At 54.5% G+C, this 12,777-nt stretch overlaps 1 protein-coding gene across 7 annotated transcripts in view; it reads left to right on the forward strand.

Moving 5' to 3' along the window:
* Positions 1-12,777, forward strand: part of Kcnab2 (potassium voltage-gated channel subfamily A regulatory beta subunit 2) — an 89,708-nt gene that overhangs the window by 35,244 nt on the left and 41,687 nt on the right. For 5 of the 7 annotated variants that reach the window (XM_087906812.1, XM_087906817.1, XM_087906814.1 and 2 more), the window contains exons 2-3: positions 4,398-4,526; positions 5,591-5,632. In XM_087906812.1, coding sequence (XP_087762938.1) covers positions 4,450-4,526; positions 5,591-5,632 — 119 coding nt within the window. In that variant the 5' untranslated portion in view covers positions 4,398-4,449. The remainder of the gene's footprint in view (positions 1-4,397; positions 4,527-5,590; positions 5,633-12,777) is intronic. The other 2 variants (XM_087906816.1, XM_087906818.1) reach the window with 1 other exon arrangement.

Genomic DNA, 12,777 nt, shown 5'->3' on the forward strand with positions numbered 1-12,777 from the left:
GCTTTGGAGCCTGTCCTGGAACTCGCTCTTGTAGACCAGGCTGGCCTCGAACTCACAAGAGATCAGCCTGCCTCTGCCTCCCCAAATGCGGGATTAAAGGCGTGCGCCACCACCGCCTGGCTTTTTTTTTTTTTAAGGTAAATTCCTTATGTACGTCACACCACTTTAGAGTAAGGCCAGTGCGCTCCCCTATGGCTGTGGATCTGGATTGGGTGTGGGGGTCAACTGGCTACTGACTCAGAGTGAGCCTAGAGTCCCTGCAAGGTGGATCGCCAGGACCTCTCCCCAATGGCAGCAGTTATTCCCACACCTGCAGGTTCTATGAGCGCCCCCACTGGACAAAGCAGGCATTGCACTCCAGAGAAGGCTCCCTAATCCTTAGGCAGTGTCCCAGCCCTGTCCTCTTCACAGCTCACAACCAGTGTGGTACTCTCAGTAACAGGACTGCCCTGTCCCCACCCTCTCTACTGTGTCCCCAGCAGGCTGAGTCAGTCTTTTATTCATTTAGTAGCAGTTTGGGTGCATACCAAGTGCTGGGCACTGCAGGAACACCGGGCACCCTTTTGCCCCAACCTTCATAGAACCAACAGAGCTTTTGTGGAAAGAGAAACATGGGTGAGCCTTAGGCATGTCGGTAGTGACAGATTCTAGGGGGAAAGATCCCACAGGATGGGACTAAACAAAGAGTGAACTTATGGAGAAGATTGGCAGCTTAAGGTATGCAGGGAGAGCCTGGGATAGCGGGGCACTTGGTAGACCTCTGGGGTCAAAGGTCAGGTTCAGGTGGAAGAGGACTACAGGTGTCCTGAGGGGCGGCTCTGCTAGTCTCGGGGACCTGGCGAGAGCCTGTGTTGCTGTATAGAATGGGGGCCACTTCCTGAGATCAGAGAGGCGCTGAGAACAGGCCCAGAGGTCTCCCCGGCGCTGGCGGGCAGCACAGAGGTCTTGACTGTGTGTAGCTTTTGCTCTGGGTAGAATGGAAGCTGCAGGAGAGTTGTGGGCACAGTCGTGGATGATCCCCCTGGCTCCCTGTGGAATATCGTGCTGATGGGATGGTGATGGTCTCGGGTGACCACTTAGGAAGCTGATGAGAAGCCTGGGTGTGGAGAGGCATTGGACAAAGGGTGGGTGACCCAACTGGTTTCCTGGCCATGCAAAACACAGGACCACCGTGGGGCTGATGGAGCACTCAGAATCTGACACATGAGCCTGAGACAGGTGTGTCGCCTCCTCTTGGAGAGGCCAGGAGATCTTGGCAGCTGCACAAAGGAGACCACAGACAGGGATGCAGGGTGGAGACAAACATCTGCTCGCCGGGGGACAGTAACAGGGTTCAGAGAAGCAAAAGGATTCAAGGCTGGAAGCTGAGCAGCCCGAGAATCAGAGGTTGGCAGGATCCGCGCAGGCAGCCTAGAGACAGGGACAGATGACGGAGAAGAACTCACAAGCATGGGGTCCTGCAACCAAGGGGAATGAAGGCCGCATTGCTGTGGCCCAACATAAAGCAATGTCAGACTTAGCAAGAGTGACTTTCTGAGAGAGACAAGGGCCAAGTGGAGTCTGTCCAGGAGAACTGCCCTGGAGCAGAGAGCCTCCTCAGGAATGTTCCTGAGGGCAGAACACTCTCTCTTATTGAGGAGAAAACTCTGCTTTGATAATCTTTTCCAGGTGGATGGAATTTGCATCAGGCTAGAAATGTGGCCTAGTTGGTAGAATGTTCACACGGCATGCACATGGCGTGAGCTTCACCCATCACCGTATACTAGTGGGTGCGATGGCACACACCTGTAATCCCAACTTTGGGAAGTGGAAGCAGGAGGATCAGAAATCCAAAGCCAGCCTGGGCTACATGAGATCCTGAAGCTGGTCAGTCATGGTCAGCCCTTTCAGGAGCCATGGGAGGGAAGGCAGATGCGGAGAGCTGAGGCTGTTGGTCGGTCCGAAGGACCTGGCTCCTGGTGACCCTGTTTCAGAGAGGATGTTGCAGGGTCAGAGCTGAGAGGACCTATTGGAAAAGAACTAGGAAGTCGTCCCCTCGAGAGTCAAAGCAGGAACCTAGAGCATGCGTCAGCAAACTTCTGTTATAAGTGAGAGAATGTTCTAGACTTTCCTGGCTATGGTCTCTGTCGATACTACTCAACCCTGCACCAAGGCAGCACTGTCCCTCAGCAGACATCTATAAGATGATTCAATAAAACTTTATTCACAAGAATTGGCAGAGGGCTGGATTTGGCCCTCCGGCTCCAGCTGTAGGAACTAGCCTCCAGCCCAGTGGCTTCCTAAACTGAGGTCCCCCTGGGCCAGAGCATCAATGATACCCACGAATGCTGGAAATGCCAGTCTTGTCCCCATCCACTCATTTATCCCATCCCTTGAGCCCCCCACCCACCCAAACAGCGTGTCCTTGTAGAATTCTGTACATGAACCATCCCTGAGGGCCATAGCTCTGCAGCTGGTCTCCATGAACGCCAGAGCTAGGAAGGTATGTGGAGGGGTCCAGTCCTTTCTGCCAGCCTGTGAGGACCCCTGCCTCACGTCCTCCCCCATGGCCTGTAGTCCGGCACTTTTATTTACCCTTCCCTCAAGGATGGGCCCCGGTGACCACTCCCAGCAGGCCTGTGCCTCCTGACCCTTAGCCCAGCTCTGCACCGTGGTGGTGGCATGCACACACACACATGGTTGGTAGGAAGAGTGGACTCTGAGGGGCTTCAGGGAGGCGTTCAGGGTCCCTTCATCTCAGGAGCTTTTGCATAATGAGCCAGGAGACCTCAGTAGCAACCATACCCCAGCTACCTCAAAGCTAAGGTCTGAAGAGCTTGTGTTCCATTTCATCACTGCGTTCCAAATGAGGGTTTATAAAAATCCTCAGGGTCCCTCATCAGCCGCCTCACTCATGACAGCTCCACACTGCTTTTGGTGTCTGTGCTGTTTCCAACAGGCATGTGTGTACATACCCCTAACTCAGAGGAGAACTCATGGGGACCTCCAACAGGCCACGTTGGCCGGGGTTAAATAGTGTTCACAAGTGGTTTTGATTCTAAGGGAAAGAAAACATTGGGCAAACAACTGAAATGGGCTCTTTAGCTAAGTGTCACCCGCCAGTTTCAGGGGTCACTGTCACTCCCAAATATCGCTTTGCCTATGGCAGGGGGGCCCTGTGAGTCTGAATCAGGGACCTTCATCTGGGCCCTTGGGAGGCCAGGGGCATGGCAGTTACCAAGGCTTTCCGGGACTTCCACATAGATAAACTGGACAACCAGACCCGCATGCAGACAGAGTGCTGAAACAGCCTGGCATCTGGGAGGGCACCCCTGAGGGTGGCAGCTGGGTGGAGGAGTTCTCAACATGAAGAGGGCTGTGGGGGGCGTGAGTGTGGTCTCTCAGCAGAAGGAAGAGGTGGCCCAAGCGTGTGAACACAGGGCTCAGGTGAGAGCCAACAGGCACAGCACAGCCTAGCGGCAACAGCAGAAAGGGGGAGGCACTTGACAAGGTGCCCTTTGAAATGATGCCCTGTGGCTAGGGGAGCCGGGGGAGCAGAGCTGAGAGGGATTCAGGAGCAGCTGGGAGCTGACCAGGGCTTCAGGCGAGTGACTGGTGACTGTGCCCAGGGGTGGAAGTGGGAGACCGATGGACCAACGGAAGGACGGACAGACGGAAGGAAGATCTTGGCAACCACCTCCTGCTGCTGTAACAAGTGGCCACGAATTTAGTGGCTTCAAACAACGTGTGTCTTACATCAAGGTGTTGGAGGGTCAGGAGCGCAGGAGGGCATAGCTAAGTGCAGCTTAGGGCCCATCAGGTGCTGGCCAGAGCCAGGATTCATGGGAAGGCCCAACTGGTGAAGAACCAGCTTCCGAGCTCACAGGTGACTGAGAAGTCACTTCTTGGTGGTCCTTTGAGCCAAGGCCTCAGCTTCTGATACAGGAACCTCTACCACATGGCACCTTACTTCATCAAGGCTGGCGGAGGAGCCACCTAGTAGGGCAGCAATTACAACCCATGCCATCCAGTGACAACCCATCTCCTTAACCACGTTACCCTGGTCAAGATCAAGTCACTGGGTCCAGCTGTGCTCAAGGGGAGGGTCCTGCACAAGGAGGGGAAATCCCAGGATCCAGGGGTCATTGGGGCCATAAACAAATTTCCTAAGCATCAGGGCAGCACAGGAAGCTGCTGTGGGGTGGATTCGGGAGCAAGAGAGGCATAAAGTTCAGCTCTCAGGAGATGAGGACAGGAGAGGGGACAGAGAAGCCACAGACCCTTGCGCCTCATGTGAGCAGTGGGGTTGGGACATGCGGTGGAGGGGCAGGATCCTCCACAGCAAACCCATTTGAATCGGTGGGCAGTCTGTCTAAGGCAGTGTAACCATCACCTTTTGTCTTTTCGTTTTCTTTCAGAACTTTTCCTCTGTGAAAAGGCAAGCTGGTCTGAATAAGTGAGGCCGGCCCCATGTATCCGGAATCAACCACGGGGTCCCCGGCTCGTCTCTCTCTGCGGCAGACAGGCTCTCCTGGAATGATCTACAGGTAACTCACCCAGGCCTCCTCCTGAGAGCAGTTCTTCCTCTGAGGAGGAGTCTCTGAGGCAGCCACCCTCCCCTGGGGAAAGGATAAGGAGTCAAGAGGGGCTCACAGAGTTGAGATAGACAGGTCCCCGGAAAAGGAATGGACGCTTTCGAAGCCTATATAGAGACTTTCTGGATGGCACTGAATCAAAATAGATTTGTTTCTGGTCCCTGACCCTTGGAAACCTTGTCTGAGGCTACCTGGGCGACCCCATAGTGCCGGGAGCACCCGCCTCGCTTCCGTTTCTCCTGCTGTGCACATCGCTGCACAGTGGGCTCTAGTATCCCACCCGGCTCTTTAGGAGCTTGGGCATTTGGGGGGCGGCACCTGACCGTCTTAGAAAGGCCAGCTATAGTATAGCTGAACTCCTATAGTATAATTTTGCCCTCCTGTGTGAGCCAACCTTTCTGAACCTCAGGCCTCCTGTAGAGAGTCAGCAGTGAGAGCCTCTGACTGCAGACCCAACATAGAACCCCAAAGCCTGTATCACCACCCTGAAAGACCATGACTGGATAGGACCCCAGCAGTGTAAATATTCTGGGAATTCAGACCTTTCTAGACTACGGCTGGAGCCTGAGCCCTTGCAAGTATCTGCGGAAACCAGTGGGAAGAAAGACGTGTCTGTCCTGGGGAGGGCCCTAGAGCCTCAGGCCATCCTGTCAGGGTGTGTTTTGGAGCAATTCTAAAGCAGATTGTAAAGCATGGTCTAAAGCTCATTAACAGCCAGGCGCCCACTCAGAGAGTCAGCTGTGGGGAAGATGCCTCTGGACCCATCCACGACTAGATCAGGCTGCAGACCTGTGCCTCACTGGCCACTGGGTGGCGCTGCTGCAGAGCATTCTGAACCCAGCTTGTACATCTAGAGCCTGGTCATCTAGCCTGGATGGAGCCAGGGATGAGTGCGTGGCGGGGGTGGGCTGTGGGATATCGGTGATGATGCTGAGCTTGCACCTGCCTGTGCTTGATGCCAACTGCGTACTCTCGTCTCTCCTTTCTCCCCCCCTTTCCTCCTCTGCTATCCGAAGTACGCGGTATGGGAGTCCCAAAAGGCAGCTCCAGTTTTACAGGTAATCATCCTTCTTCTCCTCCTCCTCCTCTTAACCCTGAAGGCCAAAGGCAAAAGTGTGCTGGGGAGGGCTGTGCCCATCCCAAGCAGGACGAGATGCAGGTTGACACTGCCTCTAATGGCAGACTCTACCCGTGTGTCTCGGTGCTAACCACAGAGCCTGGTGAGAGCATGCGGTTGGGTTAATTGTGTGTGTTCATCGACTGAAGTCTGCTTTGATGGACTTGAGATATATGCTCGTCTCTCGGTCACATCCACCATTAGAGTTTCACTCGCCACTTAGGCATGGCGCTCAGCGGTCGAACACTTGCCCTGTGTACAAGGCTGTAGGTCTCAGCCTCAGCATACAAGGCTTAAAAAGGAAAAGGACATTTTTCAGTCACTTTCCTTTGGGTCACTTCTATGGCTGTGGATCTGTGCTTCGCCTACTGGAGGGAAGGATCCATCTGTCCTTCCTGTTGGATGGGCTGATAGATGACCTGTGGCGCCTTCAGCTGTTTCGAAGGCTTGTAACCTTCGTCCGGTGTATGTGGTGCAATTTGGATCAGGGTTGAGGGTCACTGTGTCTCTTGGTAACGCTTCCCAGATGGAGAACTGGAAACCAGAATGTGGTATCAAGAAGCCCAGGTTCCTCTCAGGCCAGTCTGCCCCTCCCCCTAAACCGCCTTACCCTTACCTGCAAAGCGGAGAACACACCCAGAAAACATTCTGGGAAGTAAGGTTGCAGAGCTGCAGAAACCTGCAGGCAGCTGGTTCGGCTGCCTCGGGGCTGTGTCAGGGAGCTGCACACCTTGGCGGGAGGGCTGTCCCTGCCATCATAACCTGTGGGGTTAAAGGTCACTGCCCAGATCTGGGATGCACCAGAAGTCTAGGCTATGTGTGCAGGGTCAGCACTGGTTCCTCTTGTCATTGTTTCCTTCCCATGGCCTTGGGATCATGACTTTGCCTGGGTTCATGGGCTAATTTGTGCCAGTGTCCCTAAGTCTTGTTCCTCACAGGGAACTCTGGGAGAAGAGACTCTGGTTTGACTGAAATGTTGACTGGGTAAAACTTTACCTGAACTTGAGCCTGCAGACACTTGTATAACATCTGTGTGACCTATGAGGAGCGTATGGCATTTGTTCTGGAAGGAGCTGAGTAATTAAACCAAGCTTGTACCTTAGCCCCATCCTCAAGAGAGCCTGCCCTCCCCTGCCTGGTGATAGAGGCACAGGGAAACGGTCTGAGAAAGTGCCCCAGCAAAGAACGGGTGTAAGTAAAATTGTAGTGAGCTGTGCACAGCACTGGCTGACCTAGGTGAAGCTGTAGTGAGCTGTGCACAACGCTGGCTGACCTAGGTGAAGCTGTAGTGAGCTGTGCACAACGCTGGCTGACCTAGGTGAAGCTGTAGTGAGCTGTGCACAGCGCTGATTGAGGTGAAACTGTAGTGAGCTGTGCACCGCTGGCTGAGGTGAAGCTGTAGTGAGCTGTGCACAGCGCTGATTGAGGTGAAGCTGTAGTGAGCTGTGCACTGCGCTGGCTGAGGTGAAGCTGTAGTGAGCTGTGCACTGCGCTGGCTGAGGTGAAGCTGTAGTGAGCTGTGCACAGCGCTGATTGAGGTGAAACTGTAGTGAGCTGTGCACTGCGCTGGCTGAGGTGAAGCTGTAGTTAGCTGTGCACTACGCTGGCTGACCTAGGTGAAGCTGTAGTGAGCTGTGCACCACGCTGGCTGACCAGGGTGAAGTTGTAGTGATCTGTGCACAACACTAGCTGACCCTCGGACCAGGAGCCCGCAGGTCTTTCCTGTCCTTTAGATCTCCAGTGAAGTTTTTCCACATAAGCAGTCAGGCCAGACCTCTGGTGGTGACCTCAGACAGCCAGGATCTTCGTTCATTGAACAGACAGATGCCACTCACTGTGAGACACCTACATCAACACAGTGCTGGGCATGGCTAGCACAGAGCTTGTCACATGATTTAACAATGGCCCTTTGATGGCAGAAGTGTTTGTGACAGGATACTCTATCTGTCCTGGGTACCAGTTAAGTAGCTCTGAGATCAACAAGGGAGTAAAATCCTGTGTAACACACAGGAGTCATTTGGTGGTTAGCATTTTTCCTGCTTATGTGTGTGTGGGTTGACGGGAGGCGTCTTCTCCGGGCTGTATGGGGACCTGTCTTGTCTACACGCTGCAGATGGGCCCACATGTTTGCCATCCTCCTTCCCCGCTAGCCAGGACCTACCTGCAGCACCTTCTTCCATGGAGGAGGTGCCAGAGGAAAGGGAGGACTGTGCAGTCTCCTGCAGCTGCACTTCAGCAGATACTGATTCTGCTCTGGTTCCCACAGCCAGAGCAAGGATCTGGGAGAGGCCAAAGGGCAGAGGAATACATCCTCCAGCGGTAGGAGGCGCCACAGAGCTCCTTTTTTTCCTTGCATTTTGCCTCAGTCTGGTGCTGTCCTGGAGGAACAATCCTAAAGCTCTACCTGAAGCCTAGGTCAGGAGATGTGCCGGGAAGGAAGCCTACAGTGCCCCTGCCAGAGGAATGGGCATCGTGTGCTCACACAGGGTACATCCCAGAGGAGGGCAAGAAGACCTCTGTGTGCCTCTTCCCCATGGCAGTGATCACACGCCACGGGCACCCTAGCTGTCCACTGCAGCCACGGTTTGGAGCGAGGTGGAGCAGAAGCCATGAGCCATGTGTCTGGCATTCAAATAATAGTTTAGGAAACAGCTACCCATGGCTCAGAAGATCCGAGCCTCTGACACACGGGCAGCAGATGCTGCAAAGGCAAGACCAAGGGAGAGGGCAGGACCCCCACCTCACGCTGCACCCCAACCATCCTGCCAGGTATGGGCACTGCCAGGCTGCAGCATGGCGCTGCACTTCCTGAGCTTTTAGGGGAGAGGCGCTCGTGAATAATTCAGCCTCTTCCACAAGATGAGAACTCCCTAATAGAAGCTAATGGACTTGCTGCCTCCGAAGCCGACCCTTGTGGGACTCTCTCATTCACCAATTGCTTCTGACGTTCTACAGTGACACTCCCTAATGAAAGCGCCACCGCGCCCGCCGCTTCCTTAGCTACCTAATAACTAGACTGTGGCCTTTTAAACAAGCAGCCACCGGGCGAGGCAGGTGAGTCGACCGAAGGGATGGATGTCGCAGCCACCATCTGAGGGTTGCTGCCTGGACGCAGGCATCCCCGGGAACTTACATGATAGAGCCGGGGTGATGTCTGGGACCGCTTCCGGCTGATCAGAAATCAGACCATCCACGTTTTTTCCAAAGCAGGCAACCTTAAATAGCCCGTCTGGGTGCACTTGAGGTAACTGTGCTGGATGGAGGAGGGTGGGCGGGCTCCCACCTGGCTGCACCCACCGCCCGGCAATCGATCCTGCTTGCTGCCCACCCTGTGCAGCGCTGGCCTGGCTATCTTCCTGTCCGCCAGAGACCCGCCATCTAGCTCGTGCCTCGCTGGCATTACCCTTGATTAAGATTCGTCATTCGTGCCTTGGGCTCTGAGTGCCATCCGCGAGGTTTGTGGCTGTCTGAGAAGTACATCTAGGAGGCCCGTGCCTGCAGGAGCCAGGGTGGCTTGTTCAGGTCTCTGTTTGCTGGTGGTTCTTGAGTGAAAACATCCGTGTGCGTGTGCTGCGGGGATGCCGGGTGTGCAGAGAGTTGCAGAGCCGCGCCTTGGAATGGTGACCACTTTCCGAGGCTTCCGGCTGGTCTCCGGCCTCAGGACGCAAGTTGCCATTTGATAGAGAGATAGGGCTTTTTTCTGGCCCCTTGTTGGTAGGCAGACCCTAGGTCGGAAGCTCCAGGTAGAGGGTGAGCTGGGGAGGGAGGAGGCAGCTCCTGCTGACTTTAATGAGGTTAGCATTCTGTCGTCTCACTTTTCCGCGTCACCCTGTTAATTCGAGTGGAGTCCCCTGAGCTCCCAGCCGACAGGAATAGATTTGCAGAGAAAACCTTCAAGTGAGCAGAATTAACAGATCCTCTTGGGGCGGGGGGGGGGGGGCGGGGAGAGGTGTCCGTTCTTCTAGAGACCTGGTGGGATACAGGGATAGAGTTCCAGAGAGCCTCGCTCTAGAAAGTGGCTGAAATGTTGCAACTCAGAGGTCAGAGGTCACTGTACCCCCAAACTCAGGCAGGAGGAGCCTTGAAAGTGGGCTTCCCTCCTCACTACTGTCTCACCTGGAACCTTTTATCTAAGAACCCCACTGTATTATATTCACCCTGAAGAAAAGCCCAGTGTACAGCCCCAGCATGAGGGAGTCCAGAGTGGTAAACGCTGTCTGTCTGCACTTAGATGCCAGAACCCAGGAACCATCTACACATATCTATATAACCTTCCTCCTCTGGGTGGCCCAGGCTCCTTCCCAGAGTTAATATCCTCTGATACTACGTACGCGCACGCACACATGCATGCACGTACACACACACTCACAGACAGGGAGTATGGACCCTCTGTGCTGGGCCGCCAGCCTCTCTGAGTTCTCTTTAGATTGCTGGTTATTCACCTGTAACAGAAGACTCTGGGCCACCCCCAGGCCCCCGAACCTGCATTCCCTCAGTGGTGGCTGTGCAGTCAACCAGGGAGGTAGAAGGGCCCTGTTCTTTCCTGTCCTCTCCTGTTTCCTTCCATCTTGTCGGGAACGCACGAGTTCTCTGTAAAGGAGGGTTTTGAGTGTCCATCATTTCCTAGCGATGTTTGGTACCTGCGGGGCTCATTCCTCTAGTCACTTGGCTGCTCTCAGACCTACGTCGCCCTCCAGCTTAGAGGGTAGACACTTCTCCCCACAGGTCTTTTCATCTCCGGTGTTATCATGCACACCTTTGGGGACAGTCACCTGTCCTGTAAGGTGTGCTCCTGGTTACACTACAGCAGCCTGGTGACAAGCCTCTGTCACTTCACAAGTACCTACCCATGTGGCCATGAGTGGATCATCCACTCTGGGACCCTGGCAGCATCTGCGGCCCTCTGCAGACCCCTGCAGACCCCTGCAGACCCCAGGCACTTTTGCCGGCAATGTCTTGAAAGCTAATGGCTATTGATTGCGACCTGGCTTGGAGTGTGTTCATCTTGCCCACTTTTCGGGAAGAGCTCCCAGCTGTAGCCCGCCCAGCTGGCCTTCTCTCTCACCCCAGGGAAGAGAGAGCTGGCCTCCCTTCCATACAGGGCTGGCTGCGGGCCACGCAACACCTCCAGCGCAGCTTCCCACTGCTGCCCTGTGCCTACTGGAGGAGGTGGTGGCCAACCTGCAGGAGGGAGAGGGAGCCTGCCCTGCCACCTGTGGGTTGGATTTCAGGTCCACACTCCCTAGGATGTGCCTCGTCATGAACTGGAACCTTTTGCAGTCCCCAGACATATCTTCCTAGATAAACAGGGCTTTTGCAGAGCCCGAACCCCATCTGTTTCAGTATCCAGAGACCTGCAGATGGTACCCCACTTCCACCCCAAACTGTGGGCAGTGGTGAATGCCAATCCTAGTGTGGAAACTGAACCTCCTACCACAAAAACATCTGTAAGTCAGTGCTAAGCCTAAGTCAGGAGCCAGTCAGCCCTGGTGCTTCTACAGGGACATTGCCACTAGGACTTGGCCTCGCAAGGCCCAGTAAAGCCTTGGCTTACCTTTTAGAGGTCAGGACCCCTACTCTGGGTTCCATGGGCACCGCTGGGAACAGGAGCAGGCAGCTGCAGAGAGGCAGAACAATCAGGACAATTAGGAAAGTATCTGCACAGAGCTGATAAATGCCACACAGGAAAGGGGTGCTGAGGTGGGGAGCCACACCCAAGCAAGACTCTGACCGTGTACAGACAGCACAGCACCTGCCATGGTCAGGGCAGAAGATCTGAGATGTGGGAGATACTGCCGCTGTCTTTGTCTCTGTGTGTGTGTCTCTGTCTGTGTGTGTGTGTGTGTGTGTGTGAGTCTGTCTGTCTGTCTATCTCTGTGTGTGTGTGTGTGTGTATCTGTCTGTGTGTGTGTGTCACTCTCTGAGATTCTCTAGGATCTATGTGTGTGTGTGTGTGTGTGTGTGTCTCTGTCTGTCTGTCTATCTCTATCTGTCTGTCTTTCCCTCTCTCTCTCACTCCCTAAGATTCCATCGTTCATTGGTCTTCCTGGACCCTCTCTAAGCCCCTCCCCTAACTCAGATGTACAAACAGTGACTATTCCAAGAACCTACTGTGAATTCAGTCCCATGCTAGGTTTGACCAGCAGAAATCTGAATCTTCTTATAAAGATAACTGCAGGGAAGCCCTCTGTGAAAGGGGCAGCTACAAGGTTCCTGAAGGTAACCCCCACCTGCAGTGCTCACGCAGGCCCAGCAGGGAAAGGAGACCCAGGCTGGGTGGACTTGCACAGAGGCATTTCTGGGCCCTTCCTCTGACCCCCAGAGGGACCAACCCCAACCCAGGGCCACTCAGCGCACCCCTAGATCCACCCAGTAGCTCTTCAGCTCCTTCTGCCTTAATCAAGCTTGCATTGTCCCAGGCCAAGGGTGGCACCAAACTGGTTCCCTTCTAGCAGAGGGATTCGGGGGCTCACCGCTGCAGCTGGCCCAACTGCAATAAGAACTTCCAGCTGTGCCTTCTAGTGACACTTCTGGGGCCACCGTGCAGCATCTGGGCATCGGTGGTGCTGAGGACAGGGACTTGGATTGCAGAACCTCTGTCTCACCTCTACCTGCCACTGTGTCCTTACCGTCAGACGTAGACAGAGCAGGATGTAGCTCCCTCTCCTTCCTGCAGCCACTGTCCTCACTTGTTCCTGCTCCTGCTCCGGAAACACTGCCTGCAGGAGGCAGTGTGACCACGTCCCTTCTCCCTGGGACACATGGTCTTTCCAGCCAAACTAGTGTCCACGGCCAAGGCCACCATTCATGTCCCAATTCCCTTTAGATAGACACTGTGTTGTCCCTTCTCCCTGGGACACATGGTCCTTCCAGCCAAACTAGTGTCCACGGCCAAGGCCACCATTCATGTCCCAATTCCCTTTAGATAGACACTGTGTTGATCTCAGTCTGAGAGTGTGTTCGTCTAGGATGAGTCTGTAAATGGTTCTGGATGTTTAAGCTGTGGAATTTTACACTCCCAATAAGCCCACATCCCCTGCCTCCTGTCCTGCACCCTATTACAAATGCTCCATGGGCTGTGACTTT

This window comes from Myodes glareolus, chromosome 6 (assembly GCF_982192425.1).
Source record: "Myodes glareolus chromosome 6, mMyoGla1.1, whole genome shotgun sequence".
In the NCBI taxonomy this organism is placed as follows: Eukaryota; Metazoa; Chordata; class Mammalia; order Rodentia; family Cricetidae; genus Myodes; species Myodes glareolus.